The 14,794-nt window shown below is 37.3% G+C and overlaps 1 protein-coding gene across 2 annotated transcripts in view; it reads right to left on the reverse strand.

The window, feature by feature from the left end:
- Positions 1 to 14,794, reverse strand: part of RB1 (RB transcriptional corepressor 1) — an 83,520-nt gene that overhangs the window by 44,050 nt on the left and 24,676 nt on the right. For both annotated transcript variants that reach the window (XM_067292094.1, XM_067292103.1), the window contains 6 exons: positions 9,868 to 9,955; positions 9,109 to 9,225; positions 8,336 to 8,392; positions 8,214 to 8,245; positions 8,056 to 8,132; positions 7,646 to 7,848 (listed from right to left, as the gene is read on the reverse strand). In XM_067292094.1, coding sequence (XP_067148195.1) covers positions 7,646 to 7,848; positions 8,056 to 8,132; positions 8,214 to 8,245; positions 8,336 to 8,392; positions 9,109 to 9,225; positions 9,868 to 9,955 — 574 coding nt within the window. The remainder of the gene's footprint in view (positions 1 to 7,645; positions 7,849 to 8,055; positions 8,133 to 8,213; positions 8,246 to 8,335; positions 8,393 to 9,108; positions 9,226 to 9,867; positions 9,956 to 14,794) is intronic.

Consider the following 14,794-nt stretch of genomic DNA (forward strand, 5'->3'; position numbering starts at 1 on the left):
AGGAGCATGGCAAGCATGTGGAATGGCATAATTTGGTGAGACTGAGCATACTATGTTTTTCCCTCGTAAGAAAAGTCCTAGGAAATTCTAAATTACAAGTCATAGCCCATAGCAACCTACACACTGAGACAGAATATTAAGTGCTGAAAATCCAAAATAACTATCACAAAAGATTGATGATGGCTTCAAGAACAATCTGCTGCCTGCGAATCTTGAGATGCCCGTCTTTACACTAGTGAAGTTGCCCAGATATTTCATATTCTGCTAGTGAGCATGCTCAGAAATGCTGTCATTCTGGATAAGTCAAGCATTTTTTGTGCCTATGGCTGTCCCTGATTCACAAATTATGCCTCTAAGGTCTTTGAATAGCAAAATTTATGAAGGCATGAAAAGAGCATGTCTGGCATAAACTAGTTTTGCTGAGGGAAACCAGCTGGAAACCTGTATGATTCATGGAGCCCAAAGGAGAGATGGAAAGAGAAGGCGCGACTCCTCTGCCAGTGCCCAAGTCGCTCTCGGGGTGGATTCCCACGACTCCCTCTGCAGTCGTTACCAGAACGAGCCATGGCCTATCCTAAGGCCTTGGGGGCAAGTGGCAAAGTACAGCTTGCATCGCACAGCTGAACTTCTCCACCTCTAGTCCACACCAGGAATTGAAAATAGTCCCTGATCTGCATTATGCCACAGGCCTTGCCTAGGCTTTGCCTGCAAGAGTGCTGGCAAAGGCCAAAACGTGCCAGGAAACCCGTTACCAATGAAATACCACAGATGACGGGGCAGTACTCAAGCCTGAACCACAGTCCCTTTTAGGCTGTCAGTACAGAAGTAGTCCCAAACCCCAGTCTTTGCTGCCTGGCCTTCCTCAGCAGCCTGTCAAGCAAGGTTTTAGGATGTCTTCTACTACAACAGTAAGTGATTTATCCAGTAACCTACTGTGTAAAGTATTGATGGTATGACCATCACTTCTCCTTCCAATTTTAAAAGCAATGACTTAGATGTCCAAGTCAAAGAGAGGGCTCAAACTGCATGTAAACATCTACCTGCAGAAGGGGTACAGGACTTCAGACATATACCTAATAGAAAATGCTAGAGAGAAGGATACGCACCACAAGACAACATACTAACTTCCCCTTCACTTAATTATGGCTTAATTCTTCCATCCAAGGAGCACAGAAACCTAATCTGAAATTGTACACAGCATCCACAGGAACAGGCACTGAAAACTTAAACATAGTGAACTCCACAATAATCAAGCCCTATTCCAGGTTTGAGCATATGCTGACATAGTTATAGTTTACAGTCAAATATCAGGAGGCTGCATAGTTAAGCTTGAACTATACCACATACTAATTAACAGTACTCCTTACAGTTTTACCCTGATCTGGATTTGCCTAACACTTTTTAACAATTTTAAACATGCCTTTTAGTATTTTTGTCCTTACTACATGATCAAGTAGGTCTGCTGTCATTCCAGCTCAGTGAGTTTGTCATACTAATGTAACAAAATATATTCTTAGGGAATACAATATTCTCTTCAGGAAGAGATTTCCACTACAGTGAGCTACATAATTTAAAACCAACAAGTCTTTGGTGTGGGATGAGGCAGCCAAGTACAAACATTAACTACATATTTAGTTGACAAACATATATGGCAAACATTCAGCTACATCAGTCAATGATACACCGCACAAAGCAGCACTGTAGCTTTCCTTGCAAATGATTAACCGACAATACAAACCACAGAGAGGAAGGAGCTGATACAGAAGATGTGTTATGGAGCACAGCTTAGATATTGCCACACTGAAGAAGTTATACATCAGAATAAGAGGTTTACAGAGCCTGAGGATAGAGCAAAGCACAATTGCCTGTGCAATGTGCTCTAGGTGACCCTGCTTGAGCAGGGGGGTTGGACTAGATGATCTCCAGAGGTCCCTTCCAACCTCAGCGATTCTGTGATTCTGCCTACTTCTGATCGTATTTTATCCATTAAGACCCTTGTACAGACAACTTCATCCTGTACCAGTCATTAAAATTCTAGAACACAATGCACATCAATATTGTTGTTCTTCCTTAAAAAATAAAAACACCAATGAGAGCAGCAAGTGTTAAAAGAGCAACATAGTCAAAGGAGGCTATAGTTTCAACTGTTATAGTGCAACGCACTACTACTTCAGTTCATCATCTGTTTTTCCTCTCTCTCTCTCTCGCACCCACACAAAAAACTCAAAGCTATCTGACCAAATCAGCCCACAAATTAACTCCATTCAGCCCACAGCACAGGGATATAGAGATCACACTTCCCCATTGCCTTCTGGGCTCTTGTGGGGGGCGTAGAAGCAACGCAGCTGCCTCTGATCCCTGCTAACAGCAGAAGCCATTGGGCACCTTTCAGAGCTGCAGTCCCACAGGGAACAGCCTTTGGGCACCTCGTGTTCACGCAGACACGCTACCGGGTAACAGCAGAACCATTTGCCATCTCTAGAGCTGGCCAGCAGGGCACGGATATGCTTCTTTCTAGCCTGCCTTACTGGGCTAGAACGAATTACTCTATCTTTCGATAAGGCTGCAGCTGGCCTGCAACTCTGGCACAGAAGAACTAGACCCTTTCGCTACCTCATTTTGGGCAGCCAAAGCTTAAAGGAGCAGAAGTGCTTTGCACATCTTGCTTCTGGCCCACCAAAGTCTGGCTTACAGAAACAGTGTTTTGTAGCGGGGCCCAAACCATTTCAAGTATGCCAAATACGATTTGAACCATGTAGTCACTCCATACTCCACGTTTACCGGACACGTGAAGAGGCATTTACAGGAACTATGTTCCCTAAGCAGCGGTATGAACAGTATGAAAAAAAATGTAATAACTTGTCTGTTCCTCCCTGTTGATAGCTTGTGAACAAAGTGCAAGCTGAGAGGCAGGGAAGTACAACTGCATTGGACTGTAGATACCTACGAAGAATCTATCTTTGGCTTTGTTTTGTTGTTTGTGTTGAGTCATTCAAGAAAGTAAACAGATAACAATCTAACAGATAATTTAAGTCATGCCATTCCTTGAAAACAAATGCATTTCAGATATTAAAAGTTACATAGATGTCTCACTCAAGATAAATCATGAAAATTGATAGACTTGGTATTTGATTTACTGGCACTGAAAACGTGCTCTTGCAAACACACTGCAGCAAGCAGCAACATTTGAGTGAAATGTGTGACACAGCAGCTGAGAGGGCTTTCTCTAAGGAAAGTTCAAAGATTCTGGAATTTGTTCACACAACCCTAATTTGTGATATTAAAAATTATTTTCCTGCCTGGCTGCAAAAGAGAACAATTTAACAATTCTGGAAAAGGCTGAGCATGAACTCCCAGGCTGGCAGATAACAGGCTATCTCCATTTCACTGGAAACAGATTTTAATTATGTCAGGGTTTAAATCATATTTATATAAATAAAATAATAAAAAAAAATGTATGGTATACTTCTGTTTTACCAATAGAAGTTTTGCAGCATTAGTAACAGATTCTAAACTGACGTCTACGTGACTGTATTTGGAAGCACCATCAACTCATTTGTAGATAATTTTTAGAGTGAATAAAAGGTATTTCTCCCTTCAGGGTCCAATACAGATTTAAGGAAGAGAAGCCTTTTCCAAATGAATTAGTCAGTATGGAGGCTCACCCCTTCTAAAAATTAAGAGATATTAAGAACAAACTCCAAATTTTTCCACCCTTTATTTTGCCTGGCTATGTTTTTTTGTTAAAAGAAAGGATAACCTAGAAATGTCTCATCTCCTTCCTAAAGGACAGATGACTAAATCAGCTAGCTATGCAAAAGCAATAAACATATTCACAATGACTAGCAAAGGAATAATATATTATCTTCAAATATCACTAAAAACCAGAATCCTTCACATTCATTCTATATAGCTTCCAAAGCCAGACAAAGGTCAGATGCACTCTTAAGATTCAGAGAAATTAGGCAGGGCATTTTTCCTCATAAAAGCTTGGTGACAAATAAATCTACAATAATTTTAACTATTCCATATTTAATTTCTCAGTCCATTTAAAAATCTCACGTTGTAGTCCTATTTCCAAAAGCAGTCAGTAGAATGAGAAGAGATTGGATATACATAGCCAATTCACCTGACATTCCAAAGAGCAGACAAGCCTTGCCATGAATTGTTTCGCCAGTCAAGGAAGGTAAGAACTAAAACAAAACCACGTGGTGCATTATGGAGCATCAGAGTTAGATTATGCATTTCTTTTGTAAATAACTAAATATTTTTCAATTGGTGCTATTCTTACTTACCCAGCTAGACTTTTTTGCATAAACTTAATTCATTCCATACTTTTCTTCAGAATATAATTTTTTTCCCCAAAAATTTTGTATTCTCTAGGCATATAAGGAAACTTTACCCTTCTTGAGATTCCACTGTTTTTTAGATTATTAGGTAATTTGTTTAAAATTAAGCCTAAGCAATCACTTAAGATGAGATATGAGTTATAACTAAGCAGAAGTCATCTGGCTTTTCTCTACCTCTTTAGAGTGTTTGGTGGTAAGACACATTTACTGGTATGAACTATGTTTTTCAAATTACCTATTCCCTTGAGAGAATTACTAATTAAGGACACACTTTTTACATCTTGTACACCATTACATGGAGACAATATCCAGGTAATGAACTGCAGAGCAATACAATAAATCACCCCTTCATTCACTAGCTAAACCTTTCTAAGACACTTGAACAAAGTTTAACAGACTGAAGTCTGCCACAGAAACATTTCCTCCTTTTGCTAATGAAGTCACACTTTTTCAAACTGAAGAGTCAATATGTAGATGCAAGGCAATAGATGTGCCATGCTAGAAATATCATGACTTCAATTTTTTATGTGTAGCCTTACAGTGTATGGGCCTCATTGAGATCCTGCACTGCAATGACCCAGGGATGTAGCAAACCATTTTGGCAGCGCTGGCATTTGACTGCTTCCAGTCTCCAGAGCCACCATGACAGTCTGCTGGTTAAAACTCACAGCCTTTCCCTTCTGCGCAGCTGTAGCATCTAATAGAGTTCAGACGTATTTCTCTCTTCTTTTCCTCCCTACTTTTCTTAGCACTATCAGATGCTTACAGCACTCTTTAAAGTATACTGACAACTTCAGATCACTTTAAGCTACATGATACTTGCAAGAATTAAGATGTTTATTCAGACCTTTTACATAATGGATGAGGAAAAAAAATAATAGGGATGAACATCTGGCAGAACTTCTAATGCCAGCTACCTCTTCTCACTTGATTTTCTGATCTAACAGGCTTGTGTCAGGCTGCTTCCTGAATATGCCCTGTTCTGAAGGTGACATTCATATTAGGGAATTAAGTCTTGTGTTTCCAACTTCACATTCATCACCTGGATGAATACTGGGCAAAAAGTAAGTAACTGCAGAAGTCCCATCAGGAGGCAAAGGAGGCCAATGAAGAACAGCGGGGTACCGGCACACTCACTATGAGTGCTTGTAGTTGGTTGCCAGCACCAGCTTCCCTCAACATTTGAAGGGATGCAATGTGCCCTCTAGTGATGAGCTTCCCAGCAGCGAGGAGCAGAAAAAACAGGAAACTGCAGATGGAGCGTCCTCAGCTCTTAGAGATCCATAGAAGACAAGACAGAGGCCCATGAAGCAGAAGGGCATCTGAATATGTGTACTGCACATTTCTTTTTATTCCCTCCTCTACTCCACTGATACAAAACTCTTTTTTCCATCCCTACTTTTAAGTGGCAGCCAAGCACATAGTGGGAGGGGAACAAATGAACTGCTTTGTGAAATACTGGTTATTTTACAAATGCATACTGGCAGCCACTCAAGTTCTGTAAAGCCACCCCAAAATACTACCAAATGTATACTTCTGGCAAGGCAAGAAGATAAATTTAATGCATTAAAAAATAAAGAAATATCCTGATCATTCAGATAGAGAACTCAGAAAGCTTAAAACAACCCTATGCTGGTTGTTAAAGTTATGATTTGTTTCACAAAAGCCTGCAACTATACCCATAATTAATGAAAATACAACACTTCTGGTTTTCCAGTCTGAAAGCCCAAGTCTAAATCATATTATCTACATGCTGTGCTTGAATTACTGGGTAGAAATAGGTAGAAGTGACTTGTTACTGATCTCTTGTTGCTGACTTTAAATTGGCTTGCAGAAGGTAACAGGAGCCACTTCTTGCTTGTGGAGGGTGAAACCTGGATATCTGTACTTCTGCCTTTGTCCTCTGACTGGTAACATTTGCAAATAAGCAGTCTTTAAATCTTGCCTGCACGCTTCTTGAAATACTGCCTTATTTTCCCTGTTACAGTAAGCTCTGACAAAAGGCTACCAGCCTTCAAGCAGTTCTTCAAGCAGTGCCTTCAAGCACTTCTATTCAAAAAGGGCAAAATCATGAAGAAACTCATACAGCACTAGTGAGAGGCCATATGCACTTCCCAAGACATCAAAACAAACATGCAAAAGCATTACAAAGGAAAAAAACTGACACCCTGGCACAGCAGCAGTAGCACTGTATCAAAAGTTCTGGGGCACAAACAACATTGTGGCGATGAACGTGAAGCTGGAAACACAAGTCTCAACTCCCTAATAGGAACGTCACCTTCAAAACAGGGCATATTCAGGAAGCAGCCTGACACGTACCTGTTGGATGAGGAATCAGTGGCATTGGAAGTTCTGCCAGATGCTGCTTGAAGCATAATAATTGCTTCCATATAACCTTGAGGCCAGTACGCTTCACCTGGTTTAGAAGTATGAATGTCTGAGCAGCAGTATCTGCATATGCAACACCACCATCTCTGTTCCCAGAATCTGGGAATACAACCCCAACAAGCTGATAAAGTACCACCATTATTAAAGTGTAAATTTTTTACTTTAAAGTCTATACAAACCAAGCACAGACTACTCAGAAAATAAAGCTTGCCATCAACCATGGCATTTTGTACTCTTTAGACTTCCCAAAACTACATAATATGCGATGGGTTCTTAAACAGTCCTTTTAAATCTCTCTTGTCAAAATTAGCAGTCTTTATATTCTCCTACTTCATGGCATTAATACCCTATCTTTGGTTCATAAGTAACACACAACAGAGAGAAACAATGTTCCGTTTACTGAGATCCGGCCTAAAAACAACTCAACCTCCCAGCATGCGTCTACTTTAATGGCATTCAAAAATATCAAAGTAATTGAAGTGCAAAGGATAATGCAAATCAATATTTTAAGTACCATCTAACAACCATACCACATACACAGAACTACAGCCCTAACACCAAGTGAGGATGGATAACAATTAACTTGCAAATAAAAGCATAGAATTTACTTCCTTTTCTATTGGCACAAAATACCATTTAAGCATAATTCCCTTAAAAAGATCCATGCGAGACTCAAAGATATGTTGGTTTACAAATCAGCAGAGCTATGCTGATTTCTCTCTGATATAGTCTTTTTTTTTTTTTTTTAATCTGAATACATGCCAAATCTAATCTGGCTTTGCCCTTGTTATTTTACTAGAAATAAATCTTAGTAAGACTGCAACTTGTTTTATAGAGTTAGATGTAATTTTCTTTTTCTAGGTATACACGTTCTATGAGGACAAGTACTATTTTAAAGCACTACTTACTGATTGCCAAGCAAGAGATTCCATAATTCGATGTTCACAGCGTTCTAGATGCTTTATCATGTCTCTTGTTAAGCTTGGCTCTGCTTTAATGAAGCTTTCAATCACCTTGTAGAAGTCAAAAGCTTTTAAGTCAAATACATTTAGAATCCATGGAAAAGACAAGTCTGTTTCAGCACTGGTACCATCATTTTGGGAAGCATTCCCTGCAGAAAAGACAGACTAAAATTATAAAAGTACTACGTTCTTCCACTTTAGTAATTTTCTCCTTTTGTATTTATTGAATCAATGCTAGAAATTTGAGTGAGCCCTTTTTTTCTTATGAGTGACTATATTCTAGATGTTAGAATAAATAACAATAATTATCAATAAATAATAATGTTGTTATTCAGCACTTCTCAGATTCAACTTACTGCCATATGTAGCCATGACAACCCCAACGGCACATGCCAGAAGAGATGTGTGAAAGATGTTATCATTCAGAAGTTTGCTAAGGGGAAAAAAATAAAGTTATTAATACTTGTCTTAGCACTAAAATAGCAGTCTTTGATTATGAGTTAGGAACACATACCTGAAATTGTGAACTGAGAGGCGTTCTTCTTCCTGAAATATATAAACCAAATCAAAGTTGTAAATATTTTTAGTATTCAGAAACGCAATGCCAGTACTAACCTTACCAGTACTAAAACTTACCGACTTTAGCATGGACTCCATTACTCTGTAATATAGCCGTACCCCAAGCTTATATCTCTGTTGAAAAAAAGAAATTCAAGAATATTGCAAGACGTTTTAACAAGCTACAACAGGCAGATTCTCATAGTTTAATGATTTAGAACATTTCTTTTCTTTGTAAGAGCCACTTTAAAGGAGCAATTGGCCCCAGCCACGTTTGCTGATAGTACTGGAGAAGCCACAGAGGCTACTAGGCTCTGTGACAACTGCAGCCATGAGAAGATTGATTAATGAACTGTCAATTCATAGCGAACAGGATAAAATAATAGGGTTGACAGACAGAGGACGCTGTAGAGTACAAATTTGACTGGATTTGTTTGGCAAAATCCTTGTAGAAAACACAGGTGGCCTGCTGATTTTATAAGGAAGTGAGTCACCTTTTAGTGTAGTTTTAGGCTAAGTTACCTCAATGAACAGGATACATAATACACAGTCAGCTGCAAGTATATATTTACTAACGGTATTTTACCCAGGAATTTTCCTATTCTTCATTAAAATATTTCCAGCATATCTCTCTCCCCCGCCACTTCCTATTGCTCCACATATATTAAGAATCATTTGTTAAATACTGTCTTCACAGAGCATAAAAAAAGACATGTCTAGTTCCTCAAGTTGTAAAGAATATTGTTACTTTTTACTATTATTAATCTTCACTGAAGGTGGGTAGTCAGGTCTCACATTAACTAGTACGAATTGAGTTCAAATGAATAATACTGAACCAAAATGCTATTTACCTGTGAGCCAATTTCAGCACATCCCTGTCCAACTGCTTCAGCAAATTTCTTTTTGAAGATGTGGCCGAGACTTTCCACTCTTTTCAGGATACTTTCTTTAGGGTTCACCGTGCAGTTCTATTATAGTACGGTAAAAAGGGCAGGGGATGGAATGGCAAGGAAAGGATATTTTACTTCAGAAACATTTTAAATGATTTAACCAAATTTGTCCTGCTTCACTTTATAACATTTCTTTTCATCAGCTCATCAGCATAAATAAGAAAGTGGAGTATTTAAGAGATGGAATTATTGTTCATGTTCAACAATTTCCAGCAACTAAAACCTGATTTCCAACATGCAATTTAGCTGGAACTAATCAAAAATGTGAGAAGTATCAACTACATTAATGAGAATTATGCCCTTCAAGTTAGGGACATGCTTAAATTGCTGAATCTGGACACGAGATCCTTTGAGTACATTCTCCTCCTCTTTTTATCTCTCCTCCTTTGTCCATCCAACAAATACATAAACAAACCTTAATATTCAGTGCAGGAACAACAATTTAAGTGCCTATATGGTTCCAATATGTATCAGTTAGATAGAAGTGCTTTTTAACATAAGAGCAATTACATTTAAACTGTCCTAACTAAAATGAACTTTAAAAATAATAGTTTATAAAGGAGTTCCCAAAACATGTGTCAGATCTATTTGTATAGGTCTAAGTCTTACTTGAGTGATAATTCCAAGAGTCCTTCATAAATGTTTCTTCTAGTCACTTACATTGAAATATGAGATGAGAGTATCTGATGGTTTATCAGTTGCTGAGTTTAAAATCATCATTAATTGCTGAATAGTATTCATTGCAGCTCTGGAAAAATATAATAAGATGTATAATGAACATTCAAGTTTACCTGACGTTTCCAGAAACTAAAGAGAATTTCAACAAACAAAAATTTTATGATTTAATTCTTAATTCAAGTATCAAACAAGCTGCTGAAAAAATCTGTTGCACCATGTTGACCATTATAAATTCTAAACATCTAACTATTGCATTGATTATTACATGATTAGAATCTGTAAGTAAAGAACCAAAAGAACACAGATTAAGTAATAAACATTATCCAACAAGTACTTTTAAAGGCAATCAAATGGTGGAATATTTGAAATCCTTATATATGAAAACATTACTTTAAAGGCAGCAACCCCCTAATAAAAAACACTTTTGTACAAAAATAATACAAAAGACTGGTGAATGAAGACAGATTTTATGTCTCAATCACCTGTTTCCAAGCCTAACTAAAATGTATTTAAATACAGTGCTCTTGAACATGTAGTCACAAGAAAGTAGTCTTTTTGCATAAATCCTTGGAAAAATTATATTTTTCAGAGGTACAGTTGTCAGCATTCCCATTGGCCAATGGCATGAGAATGCTGACAGTCTTTCTACCTCCCCTTTGATACGGATCAAAAAGTCGCTTTAAAGCTACACACCTTTCTTTATCTCCAGTCCCTTTTATTTCCAATGGGAAAGCTGTTTCTACCCAAAATCCTAATTCTCCCTTTTGTGTCTGTAGCTAGATTAGACATATCTTAAATGAAAAGCTTCTTAACTCTTGAAGTATTATGCATGGGGAAAAGGATAAGGAAGCTAAAGAAATTTTTCAATATTACTGAGACACATAACTAATATTATTCTTAAAAAGTAGAACGAAAAATTCTTTGTCTAGATGAAAAGTAGAAGATCAAAATTACAAACTACTTTTTAATCAAATTCAGTATATTGTAATATTGAAGTAAGTCTCTATTTAAGATCTTATTAGAATTGTTTTTACAGGTACATAGTAGGAAAAAAACAGTGGTGCCAAGAGTATTTGTGTTTCCACATTATGCCTAGAACTTTCTTGCTAAAAATGGATCAAAACCAACAAATACTGTACTAAAGCTAACCCACATAACAGTAAGTACTTCAGAAAAGCTGTAATAATTTAAATAATTAAGGATATTCTTAAGACAAATGCATAGGATCCTGTTGTTTATTCCACAGATGGAAAATTAAACATCTCGTTAGGATGAACATTTGTTTGTCTGTCTCTCTAGCATTTCTCCGTCTCTCTTCTAGAGCTGAAAACTTGATGACAAACATTCGTCACAAATCTATCAGAAAGGTCATTAGTTTAAAATAACAGAGCATGGCCTCTTTTCAAATAGCATAAATTATCCAGAAAGTGACTGAACTATCCATTAGTGGGAAAAATAAGAACAATAAAGATCTTGTCATACAGGACAAGACAATATGTGCATGAGCTGGTGTCTAAACAACCAACATTTCCACCTTTTGGGAATACTATGCATCATTCTCCCTTTACTATTTGCACATACATACAAACTAGTCATATATCCATGAAGTCCAGGAATAGTAATGTGGCCTTGTTTCTTATTTTTTAACATATTTCAAGTTGCGTGTTAGCAATAGTATTAAGTTTCTGTTCTTTTTAGGTAGGACAATATATTAGTTAAATTTCCTCCTAATATCTAAGAAATAATTTGATTCTTCCAGTGGTATTGCCACTTTCTGAATTTGTCATTGTTTTTTTAAAATTTCTGAAGAACATAATCTCTTCAATATATTGAAGTATATGATACTAAAATTATAGCCTTTATTAATAACCACTAAGACAGATGTTTATTAACAAGGGGAAAATGCTACAGCACGAAGTAATGGCAGCTTGAGATAACCAGTGAGTCACAGTAGTTTAGAAAAGCAGTCTTTGATTTACAACATTTTGGAGAAGTCAAACTGTGATTCAAGGATTTGTTGCTAATCTGTACAGATGTCACACTACATACTTAAATGTTAGCAAGTACAACTGAAACTTAGGCTTTGCTTACAAACAAAAGCATTCTAGCAATAAGATACCTTTTCATATAGTTTAACCCTAGGCAAAGCAATTTCTCTCTTATTTGCAAAGGTTTTTCTGCCAGAGTTAAAGCTCTGCACTTCATTGGTACATAAAAATGAAAGAATGAACAACAAATTGGGTTTGATGAGTTACTGCATTGACATCAGTACTGCAACTATAAAAGGGTTAAGTCAAGAGACCCTGTAAACTGAATCTCTACCTCTGCCATGGCTTCAGTTTGGAGTGAAAAAAAGCTAAATGCAAATAAGTACATTTTGTTTGCAAATCATTTTAGCCAACTGAAAATAGCTCAGAGGGACAAGATTAGACCGCTTGCATAAAACAACAGCAAATGAACTGACTCCAAAAACATCAAGGCTGGAACTTACCCATCTAAGTAATCCATTCTTAAGCATCCCTTCTCCCCTTACCAGCCATATAAAAACACTGCATTTACTAGATAAAGAAGGAGGGTACATCTCTAGCAAGAGATGCATAATAGCACGCCTCCCTCCTGTATCATTCAGATACCTTTAGCATCTGCATAAGCCAAAGTCTGAACTACTTTCCTTGTCCAGAAAGATGCTTCCTCTGGATGGCTTTTTCTGCACTCCTGCTGCCTTCTGAGATTCTTCTAGAGTGCTAGAATAATCTATGTATTTGTTAGCCTTACAACTCCAGTTTTCAAACAAAACTTTCGGGGCTTACAGCATGTAACAAAACTGCCAACTTCAAGCAGTTATTTTTCCTCAAAAATGCTGTTTAATCTCAATTTGATTCATATTACCCAGAATTTGATTCATATCACCCAGAAAATAAAGACAGAAGAAAAATACATGCTCAGTCAGTATGGGTATACCATAGTTTCAAAGAAACTTTTCTTTAATCTACTTTCTGGAAGATTTTGGTAAAAGTACTTCTACCAAAACTTTACTAGCAATATGGAAAAGCATAAGGACAGTGGAAAAACTATAATGAAAACGCACAATCCATCCCCATTATGCTCTGAACTAGAACTCATTTTATCTACCAATTTTTACATAAGGGGCCAGATATAAAGTCTATTGATGCCAATGATTAGATTCCCACCGATTTCAGGGGGCTTTAGAGCAGGTCCTAAATGCCTAGGTCCAGAAAGGAAACATTATAAGATGACTAAAAGCAATAAGCATGGTGCTTTCAACACAACCGGTAAGGGGCTGTACTTAGAGAGAGTTAATCCTGCACTTTCCACTCAATACTGGTAATCAAAGGTTTACTGCCATCTAGTGACAGCTCTGTGCTTTAAGAAAAACGGTTGCTAGAGCCAAAAATCACTGCTAGCAAATAAGCCTTCACTTGGCCTGTCTTAAGTGGTACCACTTCTGCCAAGCTTGAAAAGCCTAAATCCAGATGGAGAGAATCTAAATGTCTCTCTAGATCTCTAGAGCAGCTCTCAAGGCCTGAGAGGTTTCAGCACATTTTAATTTTTTAACAATGTGGAAGCAAACCGCTCCTGGACTGTTATTAATAAGACCTCAGGATCAAGCATTTTAATCAAGCACCTTTCACAGTGTTATTAAGGGTTCTTTTAAACACTATTATAACCCCAAAAGTGACAAGAACAAGCTATTTATTTGTGAAAAATGGGATTTCTTTGTCCAAAACCTTCTTGTTAGATACATTTCACATTAGATGGTCTAGCTCCTGATATAGCACATAAGGGCTGGGAACTGACAGTCAAGCTGTTGTTTCTATGGCTAAAAAGCATCATTGCCAGGTAAAGATTAGACGCTTAAGACTAAAAGGGATCACTAAAGCTATCATATAAAGCCTTTCGCAGTCATAGGCAATTAAAAGCTCTTTCATAAACTGATCAATATCTATCTCAGTTGCATATTTTCCTTTATTACACTTATGAAGAAGCTTTTCAGAATCTTACTGCTCTCTTGGCTAGAAACCAATTAGTTTCTGCCAGTGGAATTCAGTAAATTTTACAGTGGATGTACAAGCCCAGATTCTAATTCATTCTTCCACAAGCATAAGCACTACAGAAGTATTTTTAATAAAAAAAAGTTACTCATTTGAGAAAATAGATGTAGTAAACCAGCATACAGTATTTTAACTTCTCTCATCTCTAGAGAATGCTAAAGAGAAAGGAATTTATAAAGCAGGCATGGAAAAAGTACTTCCCTGTCTGGTTTCGTTATGCCTGACAATTAAGAATGACTGCCCATAACAGCATTTCTCTGTGCACGTAGCACTTGACAACATTTTCGTGACATAGCTGGTTTGTTCTCAAGTGTCCAGGAATGTTCTAAGCACCACTGAGCAAAACCATACTAATTTTGTTGAAAAACAGAATGTGGCACTGGGGAAAAAATGGTATGTGCAAATCTCCTTTCCTTTGTTTAACTGAACAAAGCTTGAAGCATTTCTGCATTTGATTGTAGATCAAAGAACCTAAAATTAATACCACATTTCTACCATATCCGTCCATCCTCTCAATAGATTGGAAGATGGTTGGCACTCTGAAATGTTAATCTTCCCATAGACAAAGAAAACAACGCTAAGAATAAAAAGATCATGAGAGAAGAAATGTGTGCACATATACAGCTTGACCTCAGGAAAGGAAGCCATGAAGATACAGAGCTAGGAGTAAAGATGGGAAAGGAAGATGGGAGTACAGCTTACAAAAGTACTACCATGGGAGTATAAAGTTCCATTCTCACAAGAATGGAACTAATACACTAATCTACTTTACAGACTAATACACTAATCTACTTTACAAACATTCTTAGTCATGAACTTCTTGCACAATTAAGTAA

This window comes from Apteryx mantelli, chromosome 1 (assembly GCF_036417845.1).
Source record: "Apteryx mantelli isolate bAptMan1 chromosome 1, bAptMan1.hap1, whole genome shotgun sequence".
In the NCBI taxonomy this organism is placed as follows: Eukaryota; Metazoa; Chordata; class Aves; order Apterygiformes; family Apterygidae; genus Apteryx; species Apteryx mantelli.